A 22974-nucleotide genomic window follows, 5' to 3' on the forward strand; every position below is an offset into this window, starting at 1 on the left:
AGCAAGTCAAAGACTTGTATGAAAAAAACTTCCAGTCTCTGAAGAAAGAATTAGAAGATATCAGAAGATGGAAAGATCTCCCATGCTCAAAGCTTGGCAGGATTAACATAGTAAAAATGGCCATTCTGCCAAAAGCAATCTACAGATTCAATACAACTCCCATCAAAATACCAGAACAATTCTTTACAGACCTTGAAAGAAAAATTCTCAACTTCATATGGAATAATAAGAAACCCAGAATCGCTAAAACAATCCTCTCCAATAAAAGATCTTCTGGAGGTATCTCCATCCCTGATCTCAAGCTGTACTATAGAGCAACAGTAATTAAAAACAGCATGGTACTAGCATAGAAACAGGCTGGTGGGTCAATGGAATCAAATAGAAGACCCTGAATTAAACCTAGACACTTGTGGAACCTGATTTTTGACAAAGAGGCCAAAACCATACAATGGAAAAAAAGATAGCATCTTCAACATTTTGTCGTGGTGTTTCCTCACAATGATAGTAACCCTGACTTGGACAAGGTCTGGTCCAACTGGGTGTCTACATGCAGAAAAATACAAATAGATCCATACTTACCACTCTGCACAAAACTAAAATCCGAGTGGATCAAAGACCTCAATATAAAAATGGACACAGTAAACCTGTTAGAAGAAAAAGTGAAGAAGAGCCTTGAACTCATTGGCACAGAAGGCAACCTCCTGGACAGAACACCCAACAGCACAGGCTCTAAGAGCAACAATCAATAAATGGGACCTCATGAAACTAAAAACTTCTATAAAGCAAAGGACACTGTCATCAGAACAAAACAACAGCCTACAGACTGGGAAAGGATCATCACCAACCCTGTATCTGACAGAGGGCTAATATCCAGAATATATAAAGAACTCAAGAAGTTAAAAAGCAAAAAATCAAGCAATCCAATTAAAAAATGGGATACAGAGCTAAACAGAGAATTCTCAATAAAGAAATACTGAATGGCAGGGAAACACTTAAAGAAATGCTCCAGGTCCCTTAACCATCAGGGAAATGCAAATCAAAATGACCCTGAGATTTCACCTGACACCTATCAGAATGGCTAAGATCAAAAACTCAAGTGACAACACATGCTGGAGAGGAGATGGAGAAAGGGAAACCCTTCTTCACTGCTGGTGGGAATGTAAACTTGTGCAACCACTATGGAAATCAATCTGGTGCTTTCTCAGAAAATTAGGAATAGTGCTACCTCAGGATCCAGCTATCCCACTTTGAGGCATATATCGAAAAGATGTTCAAGTATACAAGAAGGACATTTGTTCAACCATGTTCGTAGCAGCTTTATTTGTAATAGCCAGAATCTGGAAACCCAAATATATGTCACTTGAGGAATAGATACAGAAATTATGGTACATTTACACAATGTAATACTACTCAGCAATTAAAAACAAAGAAATCATGAAATTTGCAGGCAAATCGTGGGACCTAGAAACGATCATCCTGAGTGAGGTATCCCAGAAGCAGAAAGACACACATGGTATATACTCACTTATAAGTGAATATTAGACATGTAATATAGAATAATCATACTAAAATCTGTGCACCTAAAGAAGCTAAGCAAAAAGGAGGACCCTGGGTAAGAGGCTCAATCTGCATTCAGAAAGGCAAATGGGATAGACATCGGAAGAGGGTGAAAACAAGGAACAAGACAGGAGCCTACCAGAGGGCCTCTGAAAGACTCTACCCAGCAGGGTATATCGAAGCAGATGCTGAGACTCATAGCCAAACTTTGGGCAGAATGCAGGGAATCTTATGAAAGAAGGGGGAGAGAGAAAGATCTGGATGGGACTGAATCTCCACAAGGAGAGTAAAGAACCAAAACATCTGGGCACAGAGGTCTTTTCTGAGACTGATACTCCAACCAAGGACCACGCATGGAAATAATCTAGAACCCCTGCACAGATGTAGCCCATGGCAGCTCAGTCTCCAAGTGGGTTTCTCTAGTAACGGGAACAGGGACTATCTCTGACATGAACTCAGTGGCTGACTCTTTGCTCACCTGCCCCTGAGAGGGAGCAACCTTACCAGGCCACAGAGAAAGATAATGCATGCAGTCCTGATGAGAACTGATAGGCTAGAGTCAGAAGGAAGGGGAGGAGGACCTCCCATATCAGAGGACTGGGGAAGTGGCATGGGTAGAGATGAGGGAAGGAGGGTGCAGTTGGGAAGGGATAAGGGAGTAGGCTACAACTGGGATACTAAGTAAATAAATTGTAATAAATAAAAATTTGTAAAATATATTTACCCTATTAAAAAAAAGCTAAAATCTTGGCAGACAACAGGAACTATAAAGCCCCAGATTATAACAAGTGTGTGGGCTACTGAAAAGAAGTTAGGACCCAGTGAAAATAAGTGAGAGAGGGCAGAGAAGGTGTTGTGGAAAGAGCTCTATGCAGGCTACCTTTAGGTCATTTTGGCATAAGCCATAGGTGACTGAGAGAAGGGAACCTCAGCTGAGAAACTAGCTCCATACGATCCGGCTACATGAAAGCCAATGGGGCGTTTTCTTAATTGGTGATTGATGGGGGGGAGGGGGTGAGTCCAAACTGGGTGGGGCCATGCCTGAACTGGTAGTTCTTCGTCCTGCACCTACTATGGCTTCTGTATCAGCTCCTGCCTCACAGTTCCTGACCTGTATTAGTTCCTGTCTTGACTTCCTTCAATAATGGATAGTACAACTTGTTTTTTGTTTGTTTTGTTTTGTTTTGTTTTGTTTTGTTATGTTTTGTCGTGGTGTTTCCTCACAATGATAGTAACCCTTACTTGGACAAGGTCTCAGTGATGAGGAGACTCACAGGTGGGAACCTGAAGAGTACAGACCAGATCACACTTCCTCTGATGCCCATGGACTCTCTTACTGTAAACATTGAAGATACTAGGCAGAAGACTCTTAAATGCTAGGTAGAACACTCTCTCGCGCTACTAATTTCCAAGAGCAGAAAGTCCGGGTTAAGGTGTGAGACTCAGAGGCTGCTGAATGCATAGCCATGAACGGGGTTTCTGTAATCACTCAATCACTCACTTCAAGGCTCAGAGCACCACAAAAGATGGAGAAGAAAGAATGTAAGAGCCATACATATAAATGAGGAGTGGAGGGATGCAGGACACTGTCTTTGGAAGGTAACATCACTGCTGCACTCTTGAGCCCCCAACAGCTACGACACAGGCATAAGACCCATGTAAGAATGCACCTGTCAACATCATTCAGCAGAGAGAAAGGCCCTTGAACTCCCCTCTCTCAGGACCTATACCCAAGAGCATGGTAATGGGGAGGTGGGGCTCAAGAGGCTTCACCTCTCCCTGAATACCAATCAATAGGCCCTTAATGCTCCTGTATATAATCTTTCAAACAGGACCCTGTAAGCAACACTAATGAAACTGACTGGATCATCAAAATAAGTAATAAAGACATGAAGGTGTACAAGGGACTAAGTGGGAAGAGAAAGAAGACCCGCAGGAGAAGTGTGGGATCGAGGAGGATGATAGGGGAAGGATATAATACAAATACAGGACATGCATCTAGGAAAATGCCACAGTGAAACCCATTATTATGCATAACTGACATACACGATAAAAATAAATGAACTAAAATGATCCCCAAGCCCCTGCACTTAGTAGAAGTATTTGACTTTATCTAGACAGTAATAAATATGAATAGAAATTATACAGTCACGGGGGGGGCTAAGCTGAAGGTGAAAGATTTCTTGTTGTGTCATAGCATGAGGAGAGAGAGAGAGGGAGAGAGAAAGACTGAAAAGGCTTTATATAACTCAGCCACTGTCAGGATAATACCATCAAGCCATTCAAAAAGGGGCCTTGAGTGACCCACTTTCCATTACTATCTCACTAGCACTTAAAATTTCAATGTGCATTTTGGAGGAGACATTTAAACCCCAATAAGGACCTGGCCTGAGAGGGAGCAGTGGTTCACCCCCACCCCCAGCAAACACAAAGGCTATTATGACAGCAGGAAATCTTTATATGATGCGGAGGGTGTCTGTTATCCAATATTCCAACTTAAGCTGACAAAGGAATCTGGAGCAGAAGCGGAGAGCAACATAGTGCTACAAAAATTGAAAACACAAAGCATTGACGACAAGCTGCACGAGGAAGGTGAGAAACTAGGACGGTCACAGGAAGAAGAAAGTCAAACCACGTGCCCGTGAGGCCAGAAAGGGGATCAGAAAGGTTGGTCCTGCTTATGAATTACAATTGACCATTTCTGCCATTTTCAAAAGAGAATGGAATGAATTTAGAAAGTTCCTGGGCTGCCTTAAAACAGAGGAAGGAAAGAGAAATGGCAGATGAGAACTGTCTTTCACTACTGTTGAAACTGTGCCATATTCTCTAGGTATCAAATGGCAGATGATAAAACTAGAATTAACTAATATCTTAAAAGATCTGCATATAGGTAAGCAGTGTATCAAACAACATGAGTCAAAAGATCCATTCAAGCTTAAATTGCCATACTCCTTGGAAAGGCAGACAGTAAAAACACCATTGTTAGCTGAGTGGCATGGTGTAGATCCATAACCAAAGCACTTGGGAGGTAGACAGGAGGGTCAGAAACTCAAGGTCACCCTTGTCTACATAGTGAGTTCAAGGACGGTTTAAGCTAGTTGAGACCTTATTAAACAAAACAACAAAATCCACTCAGAGGAAAGCATATGATCTACCTATGGCAGTACTCAGAGAAAATGTCAAAGCTTTAAGTATATAAGTACTAACATAAATATGAAAAGGAAAACTTTGACTGTCCTTAAGTATGTAAGACCAGTCCAAATATGTGTACATGTACCTATGTGTAGGTATATGTGTATGAATATATGTGTGTGTATGCATGTATATATATATATGTAACATATTCATTACATAGAAGTCTTAAAGTCTAATTTCTATAATTATGTGACTGCATATCTAAAAACTAAATGACATACTGAAATTGCAAAGAAAAAAATTACCAAAATTTACCCTAGTGGAAACAAAAAGGCAAAAATAAATGATTAACTAAGGAAGAAACAGAGGAAATTTTTTTAAGTAGCAAATACTTAGTCTTTAAGACATTATCAGGTTGTATACGAGGAAGATATTTCAAGTCTATGCCTGACAACATGGCAGGACATTTGACATGCCTTGTTCAGCCTGCTTGGCCTACTTTCTTATCTAACCAGATGACAATACCCACAATGTCTAGGCCCTCCCATTCCGTTACTAAGAAAATGCCCTATAGCCAGATCTTTGGAAGCATTTTCTCAATTGAGGTCCCCTCCTTTCAGATAACTCTCGCTGTGTCAAGTTGACATAAAACTAACCAGCACAATTACTGGATTAAGTCACGACGCCATTCTTCTCACTCTGTGAATGGCTATATCCAACCTAGTTAGCCTCAACGTGATAAATCTGAATGCACACTAACTATATTGTCTCTACCCATCAGGCTGTAGATCCAGAGATATGAGGCATCGCGTAGATGGATACACATTAAGATGCCATAGCCACCCCTAGGACCAAGAGTCCTAAGTCTTACAAAGTCATGCACAACACAAGATGGCAGTCATAACCTGCACCTATTTCCAAATGTTGGAGAAAAAGTTAATACCGGCCTAAGTTGAGAACTAGCACCCTATATATTAATTGTATAGGTAGTAGGGGCAAGATGATCTCCTCTGAGAAACTTTATCTCAGACACAGCCTAAGATGCTTCCAATATGACAGGAAAGTAAGCATATGGACAGAGAAGTGGTGAGACTAACGTATGAAAAAATCAACTGGCATAGATAGAAACCCTTTCTTCCTGTGCTATATAATTACAGAGTATCAAGCAGTAAAGCCACCAACACACGACCAGAAGGCAGATGCCATGAAAAGAGCCTATAAAGCACCAGAACTCTTGTGGCCCTGGGCTCTTGAGCATCTGTCTTCCAAGCTTCCACCCTGAAATGAATAACATCCTTTCTCAATAAACTATTTCTATCACTGTGTGTCTCTGTTCCAATTCATTGTTCTGAGTCACAGAACCTAAAAATCTTAGTGGGTGGGGTCTGGACTCTGATTCATGCCGAATAACCAGGACACTCTGCTTATTTAGGCCTTAACTGGAGCACAGGCTATTAGCATTGCAATCATTTAGTCCTCCCCACTGCTGCCTCACAGTAATAATCACCAGCATGCTAAAGACAGGAAGGATGGTTACTGTGAGGTCCCTGAACCGGCAGTGTGCCTTTGACACACACAACAATAAATATATTTTGACCTTTGGCCTTTTTATTTTCAGTGCTACAAATCCAACCAAGTACTTTGAACATGTTAGGAAAACGCTCTACCACTAAGTTACAGTCCCAACCCCAGTAAATATAAATTCAATAAATGACACCCACAAAATATTCTTCATTTAAGGGGAGCATAGTTGGGGAAAAGTTTGACTCTAGTTGTTTTTATTTGCTTGCTTTTGGTTTTGGTCTTTCTGCTTTGTTTTTATTGGGGGAGGTGAGAGAGTGTTGTATTTTGGGATAGGAGATTCTATGCTTGGGATAGGAGGTTGTTATGTAGCCCAGGCTGGTCCTTAACTTTCAGGTCTCCTGACACAGAATTCTAGGATCCCAGGTTTGCACCACTGTACCCAGTATGTGTTGAAAAAAAAAATCTGACAAGTTATTCACTCTTACATTTTAATTTCAAAATAATCTTCCCAATACTTTCTCTGTAAGGAGACTAAACTATTTGAACTAAAATTTATTTAGAGAGAAAGTGTTATATTAATTCTTCCATTTTATTGGATGTGAATTAGATTTAATATTACCAAAGAAGCATATTGCATTTCTGCCAATCAATTATCTTTGTTAACTCACCAATGATTAAATCAAAAAAGAAAATATAAAGTGTAACTAATAACAATTAAAACATAATTGTATCTCAAAGTGAAATGAAAGAAACAGAGCAAAGGAAGATTAATGTCTATCAAAAGAATATCACAATATTCAAATTTATTCAAACTAACTTTTTCAAGGCACTAGAAAAATGTCCTTACCTAATTTATGTACAAGATTTCTTTTTCTGCTCATTACATCTAAGGTAATTTTGTTTTGTTTTAATCAATACTTAGGAGGTGCAGCTTAGCAAGAGAGGAGAATTTTAAATCAAAAGAAACTCAAAATGGGAAAGAGTTCTCAGAATATTAATGTGTTTTGTTCTAAACATTTGCTATATAATTGAATGCATGGAATAAGGTATCCTTCTCCAGAACTATGGCTGTCTCTGGGATAAGTCCATCATATCTTCTTTCTCCTGTGCATAGGTCTCTATGGCAAATGGAGATGCACTAAGTTTCGATTTGTCCTTGCCTAAAAAGATGACTGCAAACAGATATTTGGCCCAGGGAAATACAGCTGACTTGGGATCATTACATTTGGAGTTGAAAATATCTTAAAGCCAGACTTTCCTTTTGAGATAGAGATATAACTTATCAATTTCTACTGCAGAAGTCATGTTTCCCATAGTCTTCCATGAGTAGATGAATAACAGGCATCAAGAGTAGAGAACTGTTAGGAAATAGTGCCCTTTGCCCCCACTGTTCCTAAGATACGGTAGCCAACCATACTGGATGTCATGAGTGAAATGGTACCAAAGATGGGGGACTTGCAGAGATATTTGCTTAATACTAGCTCTTGTGCTGTTTAAAAAATAAATAAGTAAATAAAGGCCTGAGCCGGGAGCAGTGGTACATGTCTTCACTCTCAGCACTCTGAAGGCAGAGGCAGGCAGACCTCTATGATCAAGTCCATCTGGGTCTGCAGAGTGAGTTTCAAGATAGCCAGAGCTCCATAGTAAGACTGTGTCTCAAAAGTCTGAGCCTGGCTAACATCCAAAATATAAGTATTTTAAAAACTTAAAAAATTAAACACAAACAAACCAAATAATCCAATTTTTTAAATGGTGTGCAAAGCTAAACAGAGAACTCTCAACAGAGGAATCTCAAATGGCTGAGAAGCTTAAAGAGATGCTCAACACCCTTATAGTCATCAGGGAAATGCAAATTAAAATGACTCTTAGATTCCATCTTACACCAGAATGGCTAAGATAAAAAACACAAGTGACAGCACATGCTGAGGAGGATGCGGAGAAAGGGGAACACTCTTCCACTACTGGTGGGAGTGCAAACTTGTACAGTCACTTTGGAAATCAATCTGACATTTTCTCAGAAAATTGGGAATAGCTCTATCTCAAGACCCAGCTATACCACTCCTAGGCATATACCCAAAAGACACTCCACCATACAACAAGGACATTTGCTCAATTGTGTTTATAGCACTGTTATCCATAATAGCCAGAAATTGGAAATAATCCAGACGTCACTCAATTGAAGAATGGATAAAGAAACTGTGGCATATTTACACAATGGTATACTACTCAGCTATTAAAACAAAACAAAACAAACAAAAAAACAAACAAGGAAATCATGAAATCTGCAGGCATTGGATGGAACTAGAAAAGATCATCTGGAGTGAGATAATCCAGACCCAAAAAGACACTCATGGTATGTACCCACTTATAAGTGGATATTAACCATAGAGTTCAGGATAGCCATACTACAATCCACAGTCCCAAAGAAGCTAAGCAAGAAAGAGGGCCCACGGGAGGTTGCTTGGATACCACAGAGAAGAAAAAAAAAATAACAGACATCAGAAGTAGATGAGGAGGGGGAACTGGGTGGAAGAAGGTGTGGAGGGATTGAGGGTGGAGATCAGATATGGAGAGAGTGAGGTGGAGAAGAGAAGGAAAACCAAGGGGGTGGGGCATCTCTTGGACAAGCTGGAGACCTGGGACAAGGTAGGCTGCTGGCAGGATATGGGGGTGTCTCCAGCTGAGACTTCTAGCCTCAGAGGCTGAAGTGGTCACCTCCTAGCCAGGCAGGACTTCTAGTGGAGGGAAGGGGACATCAACCCACCAACAAAATCTCTGACCCAAAATTTACTCTGCCTAAAGATGTGCAAGGATAAAGATGGAGCAGAGATTGAGGGAATGGCTAACCAATGACTGGCCTGGCCTGAGACCGACCCCACAAGAGAAAGCCAGCTCCAGACATTATTAATGATGTTCTGCTGTGCTAGCAGACAGGAGCCTATCATGACTGTCCTCTGGAAGGCTCCAGCCAGCAGCAGTTGCTGAGAGCCACAGCCAAACATTAGACAGAGCTGGAGGAATCCTGTGCAAGAAGCAGGGGTTGGTTGGGAGAGGACAGAAGGACCCGAGGGGAGGGGAGGACAAAAACTCCACAAGAAGACCAACAGAGATAACTAATCTAGGCCCGTGGGACTGAAGCACCAACCAAAGAGCATTTACGGCCTGGACCTAGACTCCGACACATGTGTAACTGAAGAGCATCTTGGTCTTCATGTGGGTGACCTAGCAAGTGGCACAGGAGCTGTCTATTCCCTGCTTTTGGATCACTTTCTCCCGCCTTGTCTGGTCTTGTGGACAAGGATGTGCTTGGGCCTGATTCTTCAACTTGTGTGTTTGCAGGGGGGCAGAGAACATCTTTTCTGAGAAGGGGGAAAATGGGGAAGAGGGTAGGAGAGTGAAAACAAGGAGAGGATTGAGGGGCTGGGATTGGGATGTAAAATGAAAAAATAAAAACATCAATAAAAAAATCGAAGCCTGGACTTTGGTGTATGTGTGTGTGTGTGTGTGTGTCCATAGCCTAAACCTCTTGATATCAAACTATCACTTAGCTCCACATACTTCTTGCCCCTTCCTCTGCCCTAATACCTTCACCTGAACAGTGGTTCTCAATCTTCCTAATGCTGCAACCCTTTAATACAGTTAATCATACATTGTGATGACCCCCCAACCATAAAGTTATTTTTTAATACTACGTAACTGCATTTTTGCTAGTTATGAATCATAATGTAAATATCTGATATGCAGGATATTTAATATGTGATCCCTGTGAAAGGGTCATTTGACCCCAAGGCAATGGTGACCCACAGGTTGAGAGCCACTGATCTAGGAGCTCCGTGTAAAAAAGCAGTGAACTTTAGTGAACTCAGACTCAGGAAGGCTGCAGCAACGTGATGATGATGAGGGGTTCTGGTGGATCCCCCAGTCAGCTCAACTAGGATATTATAAGGATAGGGAGTTGGCTGGAGGCAGAGGTCTCTCAAAGTAGCCATAATCTTTCGAATATCAAGTGTGTCCATGTGCGTGTCCAGAGTACATGGCAATGTGCCTGTACTCTGCCTTTCAATGGTTTGTAACTGGTTTCTTTTGCCCCTGTGACATAATCTTTGACATGAACAACTCGAGGAGGAGGGATTATGTGTTCTGTTCAGTTTTTGGGGCTCTAGTCTGTGGAGGACCCAACTGCTGAGGCAAGATACTGTGTGTGGGTGGGACTTCTTCACCTCATTGCAGATAGGAAACAAAGGGAGAGGCAGGAGGGGGCAGGGACAAGATCTCCCAAGGGCCAGCCATTAGGGACCTACTCTAGATAAGTCTCACACAGAATGCCAGAAAACTCCCCAAATAGCACCAGCTGTTGGGGAACAAATGTTTAAACCATGACCCTGAAGGTTGGAACAGCCAATTTCACATTCAAACCATAGCAAAACTGTTGTTTTCACAAGTGCCGGCTAAACAAAACAGACTTCTACGCAGGCAGTACCATCAAAACCACATAATGACTAGTTTTTCAAGAAAGCATTTGATTGGAATTCCATAAAAGAGAATAGCGTTGGGAAGGGGAGATAGGAGCCAGGGTGAAGAAGGCAAAGCCTCTTTAATTTTATTTAAAAAAGAAAAGAGAAAGTACTTCACTCTCCAAAACTACTTCATTCAAAAAGCAATGAGAGGCGGCATGAGTATACTGAGGAATGAAAACGTAGACTAGACTTAAAATAAACGTGGCGTAGGGGCTACTGTCACAGCACACAGGCAAGAATGGAAGGGTAGCTAAACCGAATGAATGTGCATCATGATTCTTACCCAGCAAAAACCAGCAATTAAAAAGATATTTTTAAAGATTCGTAATGAGCCATTTGGAGTGAGCTGGATTCTGAAAAAGTATTATGAATACATTCTGATCGCTTACAGGGAAAAGCTCTAGAAAATGCTGTCAATTGTTAAAAGGACTTGGACTCTCTTCTTACTATAAAAGCAACCCATATCCTTAATGGAAGATGTAGAAGTAGCAAAGGGAAAAAAAAAAGAGGCCAAATAGTCTGTAATACATATTTTGTTATAGTATGTACCAAATATCCCTCTGATGAAGGATATATCTTGTATATTTTAAGAAAAAAAGGCTCTAAAGCATGCTCATTTTATTTGTTTAATTTATACATGTGTTGTACAAAATAATGGATTTTTATCACAACACTTTCATCCATATACATAAAGTACTTTGGTCACATTGCACCCCATCTCTTTCTCTGGACATACCTTCTCTTCCCGTTGATCTTGTTTCTACAGATCTCCTCTTTCTTCTTTCAATTATTTGTTTTAATTATTAAGACCATTTCACAAATGTGAGAAAATATAAAATTTACTTTTTTGAGCCTGGCTTATTTCACATGGCACCCTATATTTCCAGTTCCACCAAAACAGAATTTTAAAACTTTCTTATCAGGTCCTTGTATTGGCAGATACTAATCCTTACACGTTGCTGGGTTCCTTTTTAAATAGTTTCTCCTCTGCTAAATCGGAGGCCTCCACATCTGCCTTGGGAAGACTTAGGATTGTTTCCCCAGAAATATGACAAGTGATAAAGCAATTGCTGATTTACTTCTAAGAAAATAAATTACGAAGTTCAGTCCTGAGTAAGATACTTAAAAGCCAGCATTGTTGAGAAATAAAAACTAATTTCATTAAGCTGCAAGTTCCCAAGTAGCAGCACCTTAAAATTTGCTTTCCAAAGAGGAATACCACAGAAACTGAATGGGAGGTTTTGATATATGCAGGACAAGGGGGCAAATCAGGCGTTATAGCTTGAATGTGAAATGTCTCCCACAGACTTGTTTTTGACCAGGTGGTCCTCAGCTGCTGGCGATGTTGTAGGAGCTTATGGGAACTTTAGGCAAGGCAAAGCTGGAGGAAGTAAATCACTGTACCTGGGGCGGGGGTGGGCTTCGTCAAAACTGTCTACAAACTGTGCCTCAAGCTCAAGGCTGCAGGCAGCATGCCTTCTCCATCATGGCCAACTGTAAATTCTGAACCATGGGCCAAAATAAATCCTTCTTTCCTTAATTTCCTTCTGTCGCACGTTGGGTGACCATGATGAGAAGAGCTAACACAACAGGGCATATGCAACACACGTGGATGGAGTCTTAGCTGTCAGAGTGCTACAGACCACCGTGTTGAGGGATAACGTAGCCCACGAGTGTCTACGGATACGTCTATCCATTAGTGATATGTCTAATTCAGGGGCTGGGAGGAATGATCCTGACACAAGCAGCTGGACTGCAGAACCAGCTAGAGCCAAATTGGGAATAAATCTGCAAGCAGACACCAAGTCTTCAAAAAAATATATAAATAAAGTCACCAGCCGCAGGCAGAGGAGTGGGACAAGAATGAGGAGCCTCAGGACACGGATGTCCACACGGTTCTGGAAGGCAAACCTACCTCCGGTACTGACTGTCGAATAACCCTGCTCCCTGAACACACACAAATGGGATTGGAGGAAGGAGAATTCGGAGGAAGGCGGACCTGGAAAGAGTGGGTGCTGTCCTGAGGTGGATGATTTTAACCTAAAGCAAGCCATTTAAAGCTAGAAAGGTAGAGATGAGCTTTATCCGGCTTGTTTAAATTCTTCTGCGGTAGCCAACAGTGGAAAAGTTATAAGGATCGGTTGTAAAAATAGTTTTATTATGTGCATCTGGACCGTAAGAAAACCTATGCTCTCCGTTTTGGGATGCAGCCATCTCTATATGTAGCCCAGAGAGACCGTGAACTCATAGCAATCTCCCTGCCTCAGAATGCCAGCCGCTAGGACTGCAGACACGTGCCAACCCACCAGGATGCAAATGTTGAATTTTGCTGCCCACTGGAGAGTGACTATATTTCCATGTCCTCAGACTACTTTACACTGTAATAAATGCACATGTGACATTGTCATCTGGACGTTTGTAAGAAATAAAAATAGCTCTTTGGAGTATGAATACCTGTCCCTACCTTAACTCAAAACCCCCTTAGGATCCACCAGCCCCTGAGTGTGTGTTGCAACTGAGATTTACACAAGTACATCCTCTGCTTTTTAATTCTCCTCCATTGCATTACTCACTTCTATGTGACCAAAGATCTGACAAAAAGCTAATTAAAGCAGGAAGCATTTATTTTTTTTGGCACCTACCATGAAGAGATACAGTCCAGCCACAAGAGCTGGGACACCTAGTCATGGCATAATAATCAAAAGACAAGGAACTAGATGCCCGCATCTCACTCACTCCCTTTGTCTTCAGCCCCAGTATGCCAGCCCATGGAATGGTATGACTTAGTGTCAGAGTCTGTCTTCCCCACAGACATGCCTAGTCTAGGACATTCTTTGTAGTTGATCCTAGATCTAACTGTGATTATGTGATTAATCACCACAGAAGTCTGGTGTGTTATGTTCTTCCAAATTCACTTGCCCAGAAATCGCACAACATGTTTCAATCTCATCCTTTTGAACTGATTAGCTATGACAATTTTAGTTTTACTAAGGACTCATGCTACAGTATATATAGCTCTTTCCTTGGAATCTTAGCAAAAATATATGATCCTACAGTCTAAGTTCCAACAATAAACAGGAAGATTTATTGAAAAATTGACTGCTATTCTTTATTTTAGGAAGGAAAATATTCTAGTGAGTATTATTTTTTTAACTCAGAGTTTTGGAGGAGGTATGAAAAGCTATAACAATGATATATGGCTTGTGTTAGTTACTTTTCTATTGAGACACCATGACCTAGGCAACTTCTAAAAGAAAGCATTTAATTAGGGGCTTGCTTACTGTTTCAAAGAGTGAGTATATCACCATCGTGGCAGGAAGCAAGGCAGCAGGCACATAGGTGAGGCACTGAAGCATAGCGTAGAGGTTACATCTTACCTCTAAGCATGCAGTGAAGACAGTGAGACTGAGCCTTGTGCGAGCTTTTGAAAACTCAAAACTCTCCCTCTGCGACACACCTTTTTCAACGTGCCCCTAGTTCCTAATTCTCCCAAAGCAGCTCTGGTAAACACTCAAACATATAAACTCACAGGGGTCGTTCATGTTCAAACCACAGGGCTCTAGCATTCTCTGCCTTTTGGGTTTCCATCTGTCTCCTCAGGACCTGCTCCTTTTGTAACAGGTTCCCCATACCTTAGCACAACTGACACTATGATGGAAGTACCAGTTAGGTCTTGTCACATCGCATATAGGAAGCTCACCTGCCAAAATGAGAATAGACTTAACCATCCAAGTCCATAGTTCTGGGAAAGTCCTGAAACAGACTCACCTTACTTTTAGGCCTCTATATTTTCACATCTGGATAACAACTGTTTTTGCTAACTGAGATGTGTCAGCCTGGAGTGTGTTTTTTGTACTTAAAAAGCTCACCATGAAAGGGGGTCCAGGCTGCACTCGGGGCCCCGAACACCAAGCGTAGTCACCGGCTGGCTGGTAATGACCTTGTTGGCTTAGCCCCACGTCCCATTAGCCTTCTCTGCTGAATGCCTAACAACGTTTTGTTCATTTATGTGATAAACATTTCTCTCTATCTCACTGTATTCTTATCCCACAGCCCAGGGCTTGGTCTTCTCGCTCTGTGCCAGTGACCAACAATCCCCTTTTAATGCTTCCTTTCCTGAATTCAAATTATATACTTCATGCACTGAAACCAAAGAAACGCATCTTTTCCAAATGTGCAGTAAAGGGTTAATAAGCTTCCCCCTGAGGTTTTGGGTCTATGTTAAAGTTGAAGGCATGATGGAAGAGGAAGCTCTTATGAATTTCAGTGAAAAACAGGCTAGATCACATGGTGATGTGGGGCTTTTTTATCTTTGTCTTTTTATCTTAGTGTGTGGTGGGCATGGGGGGGCGGGTGGAGAGTGGGGAGTGGGAGGCCCTGTTCACCAGGAGACCTTATATAACTCTAGTCTGGCCCTCAGTGATGTGAGGATTCTAAATACTTGGAAGGCCATCACCCACAAAGATCACTGACTAAACACAAAAAGAGTGACACATCAAATCAAGGAACCCAGGCACTCTGCTTTCTATCTAAGTACACAAAGATAGCCCGATGCCTTGGAATGGTTCTCCTCCTTCAAGGGATGGCCTTAAATATACACGCACACTCCATGCTCGGATAACACAGCGGTGCAGAAGTCTAAGTAAGAGTCTCAGAGAAATGTTAATTTTCCCTTTGCCCCTAATTTATCATCCATGCCCAAATTAGCTTTTGTAAAAATCTTTAAACGATGAGGTTCCCCTGCCCCCACAATGATTATGTTTAACTTCCCCCCTTCCCTTTCATCTTTTGTTTTCTTCTTATTAGGAGGTAGGGGAGTGGCATGGGGAAAGTATAATGCTCAAGGTCTTTAATATGTGGCTTAGTCGAGAAAGAAAAGCAATTAAAATTACAAATTCATGAAATTAATCTGAGTCCTTAAAACTAGATATTGCCATGGAGACCAGAGCAGGATCTGTCTCCATGGAGATTTGGATGATTTTTTTAAAAAATTTATCATTTGTTACCAGGTGCCAGAATGGCCAAGGAACAGATAAAAATGAATGAATGAATGAATGAAGTAAATGAATGAATGAACAAAATTTTCACATGAGAAAATTTATCAAATAAGTATAATTTGTTCTGTTTCTTATTATTCCAATGAGTGGGAAGATATCCCAGGAAATAATTTTCTCTCACTCAACTCACAATTTCTAATGGAAACATCTTATGATATAGTTCCATAAATGCTACAGGAAAAAAAAGGTGTACAAAGATGACTTCTAAGTGTATTTCTAAGGCAAAAGCAGCAGGCTGTGACAAGGGTGATTTGCTCCATCTCATTACCGCTCTAGCCAGAAGGAGGAGGTGGGTCTTGGGCAATGTCATGGACTAATAATGGGCCAGAGAGATCTAGTAACTTCCATCCTTTATCATGTTTACCATACATAGCTATTTTGGATATGTACAGTGAGGTCAAGCAGACTGCTATTACATGCCAGATAGAGAGAAGCAGGAAAACAACAATGAAGAGTAAATCGGAATTTCTCCTAGTTAAAAACGCTGCATTGGTGCCTGCAAGTACATAACGTCCCTGAAAAGATACTCAGCTGGAGCAGTTACCAAGACAGTAAGCATAGACCTTAGATGTTTACCAAATGAATTTTTTTAAAAAAATCTCTAATACATATAACTTAAGAAAAGTTTAAGTGTGTCACAAAATAAAGAAACCGAAAGCTAACAATCGTGGGCTTGGGGACACTGTTCATTCAAAGTGCACGCATTCAACTTTGTGCTGCCTTGTTAACATGGATGTTAATGAGTGGTTGGTTTATGTAAAGACAGCAACAGGTCCCCAGCTCCTGAAGACGCCACTGGTTCTAGATGTTTACAGCAGATTCTCATTAGTGCTCTATAGAGGCCTCACAGACACTCATGAGCATTGAAGCAATCTCTCCTAGAGGAAACAGGTTTAGGTCCCTGGCCACATTTTCGTGAATCGAAATGTGCTCCTGTTTGTTTTCTTGTGAAGTTAGGGATGAAAGCTGGGGCCTCCTGTTTAACCAGACAAGAAGCCCTACTAAGTTCCCTCCCCAGCCCATGGGTCTACCTGTTGAAAGACGTCTTATTTGATGTATGTGGATGCTTCATCAACACTGAACTTAACACTGAACTTCACACTGACAACAGGACCTCACAACCTCAACAAAATTTGCCTAATGCATGTTTTCTTCATCAAATGCATCCCCACAGCCTTCTCATGCTTACAGACATCAGGCAATACTTCATCACAGTGCCTGAGGGGCATGCCAACAATAACATCAATGAAAAGCACGAAGATGTCAGAGAGAGAGAAAGTAGTATGAAATAGACCACAAAAATGACATCTATGAGAGAAAAAAAATGAAGGCAATGTTTTGCCTTATGTGACCTTAATTGTGAACATGCACATTTGGGGTAAAAAAAAAAAAAAATTGAACCTTTTGCCTCTCTGAACACGTATATGTGATGGGGAAAACTCTTTCAATTACTGATTCTAATTTGTAAATAATCATCACCAAATAGATGACTTTATTTACTGCCTGAAGTTTCTAATTCTTGTGCTGTTACTATTCTGTTCTTTTTGCCTATCTTCAGAATTCCTATTCTTTCTTCAAAACCCTACTCAAGAAAACACACACACACACATACACACACACAGCCACACCATAAGATCAGGATGTAGGGCATTTCTTAATTAGTGATTGATATGGGAAGACTCAGCCCAGGGGTCATCCCTGGGCAGGTGGTCCTGGGGTTGTATAGGAAAGCAGGCTGAGCAAGCCATGAGGAGCAATCCAGTAAGAGCATTCCTTTATGGCTTCTGCATCAGTTCCTGCCTTCAGGTTCCTGGCCTGACTTCCTGAAATGATGGAGATGTGGAACGTGGAAGTGTAAGCCAAATAAACCCTTTCCATTCCAAGTTGCTTTGGTCATGATTGTTTATCCACCAATAGAAACTCCAACTAGGACAAAGTGTTTTACAAAAATCCTGATGTATTTTTTTTCTATTTCTGTGTCCCTAATACGTAGCAAAGTGTATGGCCTATAAATATTTGTTGGGTTGAATTTAATTCTTCTTCTCCCTTGAGAGCAGAAGGAAAGCCCTATGCACGTTGAGGAATGGCAAAAGGGACAGACAGTCCTTCACTCCCCTTCGTTCTTTACCAGGCCCCAAACCATTCACATGTCTGCTCTGCCACTGATATCAATGCTGCTGACAGTTAACTTCAACACAACTGTAACGCAGAAGGGACAGAAATGCTGTCCCTTTGGAAACCCTTCCTCATTAATAACTTAGAGGTGATTACTATTATGTCCCACATCCTTACGGCGCAACAGGCACTCAGAGCAGCTAAGCATTTATGCTTAAGGGCCGTGAAAAAAGACCTACATGTATGAAGCCAAAACAGGATGCTTACAGGGCTCCACCCCTGACCAAGCAAGTACACTGTCAATGTGAAGAAGTCCATTTCCATAATACATTTCCATAATAAACTTTATTGTTGAAAAAAGCTTGTTTCCCTGTGTAGCTTTGGAATTTTTGTGCTGATTTAATCTCTCACACTGAGTATAGCTTTGGGCAGAGACTTCACTTTGGGATGAGAAATGAAGGCAGAAGGAGTAGACTTTGGAAATGTAGTGAATGCACAGGCTTTAAAAAGTCTGCAGAACAGAAAAAATGGCAGGCATCGCAAACAGCCCAGGAATGGTGGTGTCCAGGGAGGCCTAACGTTCAAATCATTTTTCTGTCTTCAAAGGCAACAGCAGCAGAAAGCAGATGAGATCTGTGACTTCATTTCTGCCCTCCCACTTACCCCCACCAAATATTACAAATATTTTGAAAGCAATTATTGTAAGAAACTTGACACCACCACAACCTCCTAAAACTGTCTACTTTCCTCCAGTGTTGACATTGTAGCTATTGGCCACTTTAATACTTAAGGAGGAGCAGGGAGGAGAACGCTAAGTGAATTCAAGGTACAATTCCCAAAGCACGAAAGTAGTCCAGTGCGTCTTGAGAAAAGCATGGACTTAGAACAAAGTCCTCCAGGCCTTTCAATTTTCCAAGAGAACACACATCCCTGGATCTTCGTGTGAATTGCATGATCAAGTAATTAAAAAGAAGAAATGTAAGCAGAGTACATGTCAAAAAATGCACTGGCCTTACCCAAAGAGAGACTAAGTAAGCTTTGCTACCTCTGGCTGGAAGGGTCTTCGTGAACGGCTTGCGGGATGCTGAGAGACTGCTTTTAACTGTGTGGCCCTCCCTGAGCATTTGCAGCCCTGTTCCTCTTTAAGGACTTTTGCCTCTTGCCAGTGCGCCTGGCTTTCTAATACGACTTCCTTTTACAAGTAAGGGTTGCCTCAAGGAGGCGATTTTCAAGCCTGTTAAGTGACTCTTTCTCCTTTGCCCTGTGTAGAGGAGCTTAAGTTCCTGGGCCAAAGCACTGGCTGGGGCATGTCTTGGTGTGAAATTTCTCCTCCTTCCCATTCTCTCTTTTTCCGCTATTGTCTACTTACTCCCTGTTACTCTTTTCCCGCCCTTTGCTGGATCCTTCTCCGCTCCTCTCTCTCTGGGACCCAATAACTGCGAGTATTTGGCTCACCAGGAATACACCAACACTTGCTTCGAGTATTTCTTCTCATGAGAGCGGAGAGTTAGAGAGCCTTTGCGCTCCAGCACATCCGTGGGTCCAATCTCATACGGGTAATCTTTACTGTTGAAAGAGGCCTTACATTCGCTACTAAAAGTCGCCATGCCTGCTCTCGAGCTGAGAACTGATCAAGTTGGACTTCCCTCTGCACGAATCCAGAGCTGCTGTAAAAAGCACCAAGATTCTGCGTCTCTTGTCTCCTAAGCAACCTGGGAGGAGTCAATAGAGAAGGGCGGAGTCAATGGAAGGTGACGTTTCTCGTGCGTTAGTATCGTGATTGCGTTCCTTCTGATTACTGATTAAACTACATTTCCCAGAATGCAGTGAGAGTGAGGGGCTGCACAGACTTTTGAAGGAGGGCTGCATACTAGGATATGTAGTTGCCCTGGCTTCGCCAGCCTAAGCAAGGGGTGATGAAGGTAGGTGGTGCAGAGAATCAGTTAAAGAAAAAGAGCACAGCTCCAAGCACGTAGATTGGAGCCAAACCTGTTTTGTTGTTTTGACCGCCCATCTTCTGTTACCACCACACCTCAGCTCACAGTTAGGTTTGACTAAAAGAGAGCAAAAGAAAACCCCAGTCCTAGAGTATGACCTCTCTGTACTCTCTGTATTTCCTATCAAACCGTAGAGCCATTCAGCAAATGAGCTGAATAGTTTGAGCAGTCAACGGTTCCACTCCAGCCCCAGATGCTGCTCTTAACCTTGCTAAGCGCTGCCTTCTTCCTCTGACAAACAGGCTAGGGCAGGAACTCTGCAGTGTGAGGGAGGAGAGAGGCAGAGAAGGGACTTAGTCTCTTCCGATTATGGAGGCCAAACTACCTCGAGACACTTTCAGACTTGGAGAACCACCAAGATCCCTTCATTATAACGTCTAACATGTTGTGACAACACGAATTCTTGTCATTATTGTGTTGTGTGTAACCAATACATGTGTCTCCAGTGTCAAACGCACAAATGAATACGATATTGACTCCCTTCATTCAGACTGCCACAGACTCCAGTAGAAACTGAGAGATCGCCTGTCTAGGGAGGCGTGACAGACATCCCCAGCACTTAGAAGGACGAGGTGGGGACACTAAGTTTGAGACTGGCCCGAGATACGTAGTAAAGATTCATCCAATAACCATGTCAAAGAAGCTTTAACGTCCTTATTAACCAGTTAGAAAAGAATAGCTCATTTTGTCCTGGAAGACCTGGGGTCTCACAGCTCAGGAGTTTAAGATCGTGCCCTTCCCAGAAACTCCCCCAGACCAAGACTCATTGCAAAAGCAAGAGGTTTATTAACCATTGCGCAATGGGGTCACCCCTGCTGGTCAGCAAAGAGTGGCACCGGAAGATAAAGGCCTTTAGGTTTTTAAAAGAAAAATTGCGGGAGATTTGAAGTTGCAGTCTTGGCAATTTAGGATTGGATGAGGAAGCTATAAAGTAAGATAATTGGTTAGTCTTAGGTGCTCAAGCTTGGCCAGTCCTGCCAAGTGTGGATGCAGCTGCAATTGAAGGTGGGGGTGGTTAGCTCATCCTTGAAGATTAGGGGCTACAGACTTTTGGCTGCAGGTCAAAAGCTACTCAGAAGAAGTCTGGGTTCGTTGCTAAGAAATGCTATCTCAAAGACAAGGGTCTGGTCCTTTTTTTTGCTGAGTGAAGGTCATTGCTTGTTTGCCGTTTTTTTATCTGTCCTCACAGATAGGGTCACATTCCTCCATTCTCTGGAAAGGTACTAAGAGGCTTTAGCTTAACCTGAACCTAAAACTCAAAGCTATAGGCTTTAGAAGACATACAGGTTACAAAGTTAGTCTAACCCTTTCAGTCCCTGATTCAAGTAGACAACCTGGGAGAAAATGAAAATGAGTCCATTTGAAAAAAAAATCACACAAAAATGCAGACTGAAGAAAATATAAAGAAATAATTTGTGTTACAAATAGATTCGCCTATCAAAGGTTATCTCGTTGATGCTCTGTACCTAGGAGTTCTTCTGAATCTGATTTCACAAATTTGATTACACGCTTCTCCTAAGTGCTTTTCCGTGGCCTTCAGTCATAGTGTGGACACCTAGGGTAGGCTAAGATCTTTATTTTACTCCCAGCCATGGCAATCCATACTACTTGAAATCAAATACATACTCTCCATTAATCAGTTAGGTGCCAACATAGTGTTAACTGCTGCTATTTCAGCCTTTCCTTTTCAATAAAAAGAGAAACAGAAGTGAACTGTAAAGGGTTAATGAAAGCCACATATTCAGTTCTATCCAATCAAAGCAGAGAATAATGCTACTACAGGAAAAAAATAAATAAATAAATAACCAAATTCCCTCTGTGTTAGTCACTGCTGTATTGCTGTGAGGAGACATCATGACCAAGACAACTTTTAGAAAGCATTTAATTGGGGAGAAGGCTTGCTTACAGTTTCAAAGGTTAATCCATTATAATCATGGTTAGGGGCACGGTGGTGCACAGGCAGACACTGTATAGGAAAAGTAGCTGAGAGTTCTATGCCCTGATCCCTATGCGGATAGAAGCAGGAAGAGTGACTGGGCCTAGCATGGGCTTTTGAAACTTTAAAACTCATCCTCTGTAACATATTTCCCCCAATAAGGCCACATCTACTCCAACAAAGTTCTAGCTTTTAATCCTTCCCAAATAGCACCACTCCTTGCTGAGCAAGCACAAGCCCACAATTATATGAGGCTACGGAGGATGCTCTTATTAAAAACTCCCAGTTTAGACTCCCTGACCCCCACAAACTTGTAGTCACAACATGATTCAAAATGCATCGAGTCCAACTTTAACAGTCCCTATAGTCTCTAACAGTCTCAACACTGTTTAAAAGCACAAAGTTCAAAGTCTCTTCTGAGGTTCTTGGCAATCTCTTAACTGTAACCTACTGTAAAATCAAAATTAAAAAATAGCTTATATAGTTCCAACATACAATATCACAGAATATATATTTCCATTCTAAAAAGGACAAAAGGGGCATAGTGAGGGAACACTGGACCAAAACAAGACCTAAAACCAGCTGGGCAAACTACAAATTCTGCATCTCCATGTCTGATGTCAAAGAGCTCTCCAGATTCCAAACTCCTTTCAGCTATGTTGACTATGACACACTTCTCTCTCCCCAGCCGATTCCATACCCAGTATGTAGCTTTCCCATAACTCTGGCATCTCCAACATCTTGTGGTCTCAACACAACCCAGGCTAACCTTCACAGTTTTACACAATGGGCTCTCTGGGCCTCTAAGCAGGAACATCCTTAACACGTGGCCTCAGTGGCTTTCCTTAGCCAAGGGGGGAGGTTCTATAACCCCCCTTCCTTGTGTTCTTGACTTTAAATACATAACCACTCAGCTGAAGCTGCAAACTTCCAATGCTTAATGGGACTGAAACTGGGCCTTTCATTCAAATACATTTGATTCATTGCTCTGTTGTTGATGGTTTCCTTTACTGCTTAAGCTTTTCTTTAATTCCTTTATACAGGTGGAAAGTTTGACTGGATCTTGCCCTCCATTTATTCCATTTAGCATCAGTCTTTTCTTTAAACATTTTATATCCTTGAGCACTAGACTTGGC

The 22974-nt window shown here is 41.7% G+C and overlaps 1 protein-coding gene across 1 annotated transcript in view; it reads right to left on the reverse strand.

Annotated features, from left to right (window-relative positions):
• The window catches only part of Cfap95 (cilia and flagella associated protein 95), a 105589-nt gene extending 86010 nt beyond the window's left edge, over window positions 1-19579 (reverse strand). The window contains exon 1 of the mRNA XM_060366447.1: window positions 19361-19579. Within this exon, the coding sequence (XP_060222430.1) occupies window positions 19361-19512 (152 nt within the window). The 5' untranslated portion in view covers window positions 19513-19579. The remainder of the gene's footprint in view (window positions 1-19360) is intronic.
• Between the last annotated feature and the right edge of the window lie 3395 nt (window positions 19580-22974).

This window comes from Meriones unguiculatus, chromosome 1 (assembly GCF_030254825.1).
Source record: "Meriones unguiculatus strain TT.TT164.6M chromosome 1, Bangor_MerUng_6.1, whole genome shotgun sequence".
Lineage (NCBI taxonomy): Eukaryota > Metazoa > Chordata > Mammalia > Rodentia > Muridae > Meriones > Meriones unguiculatus.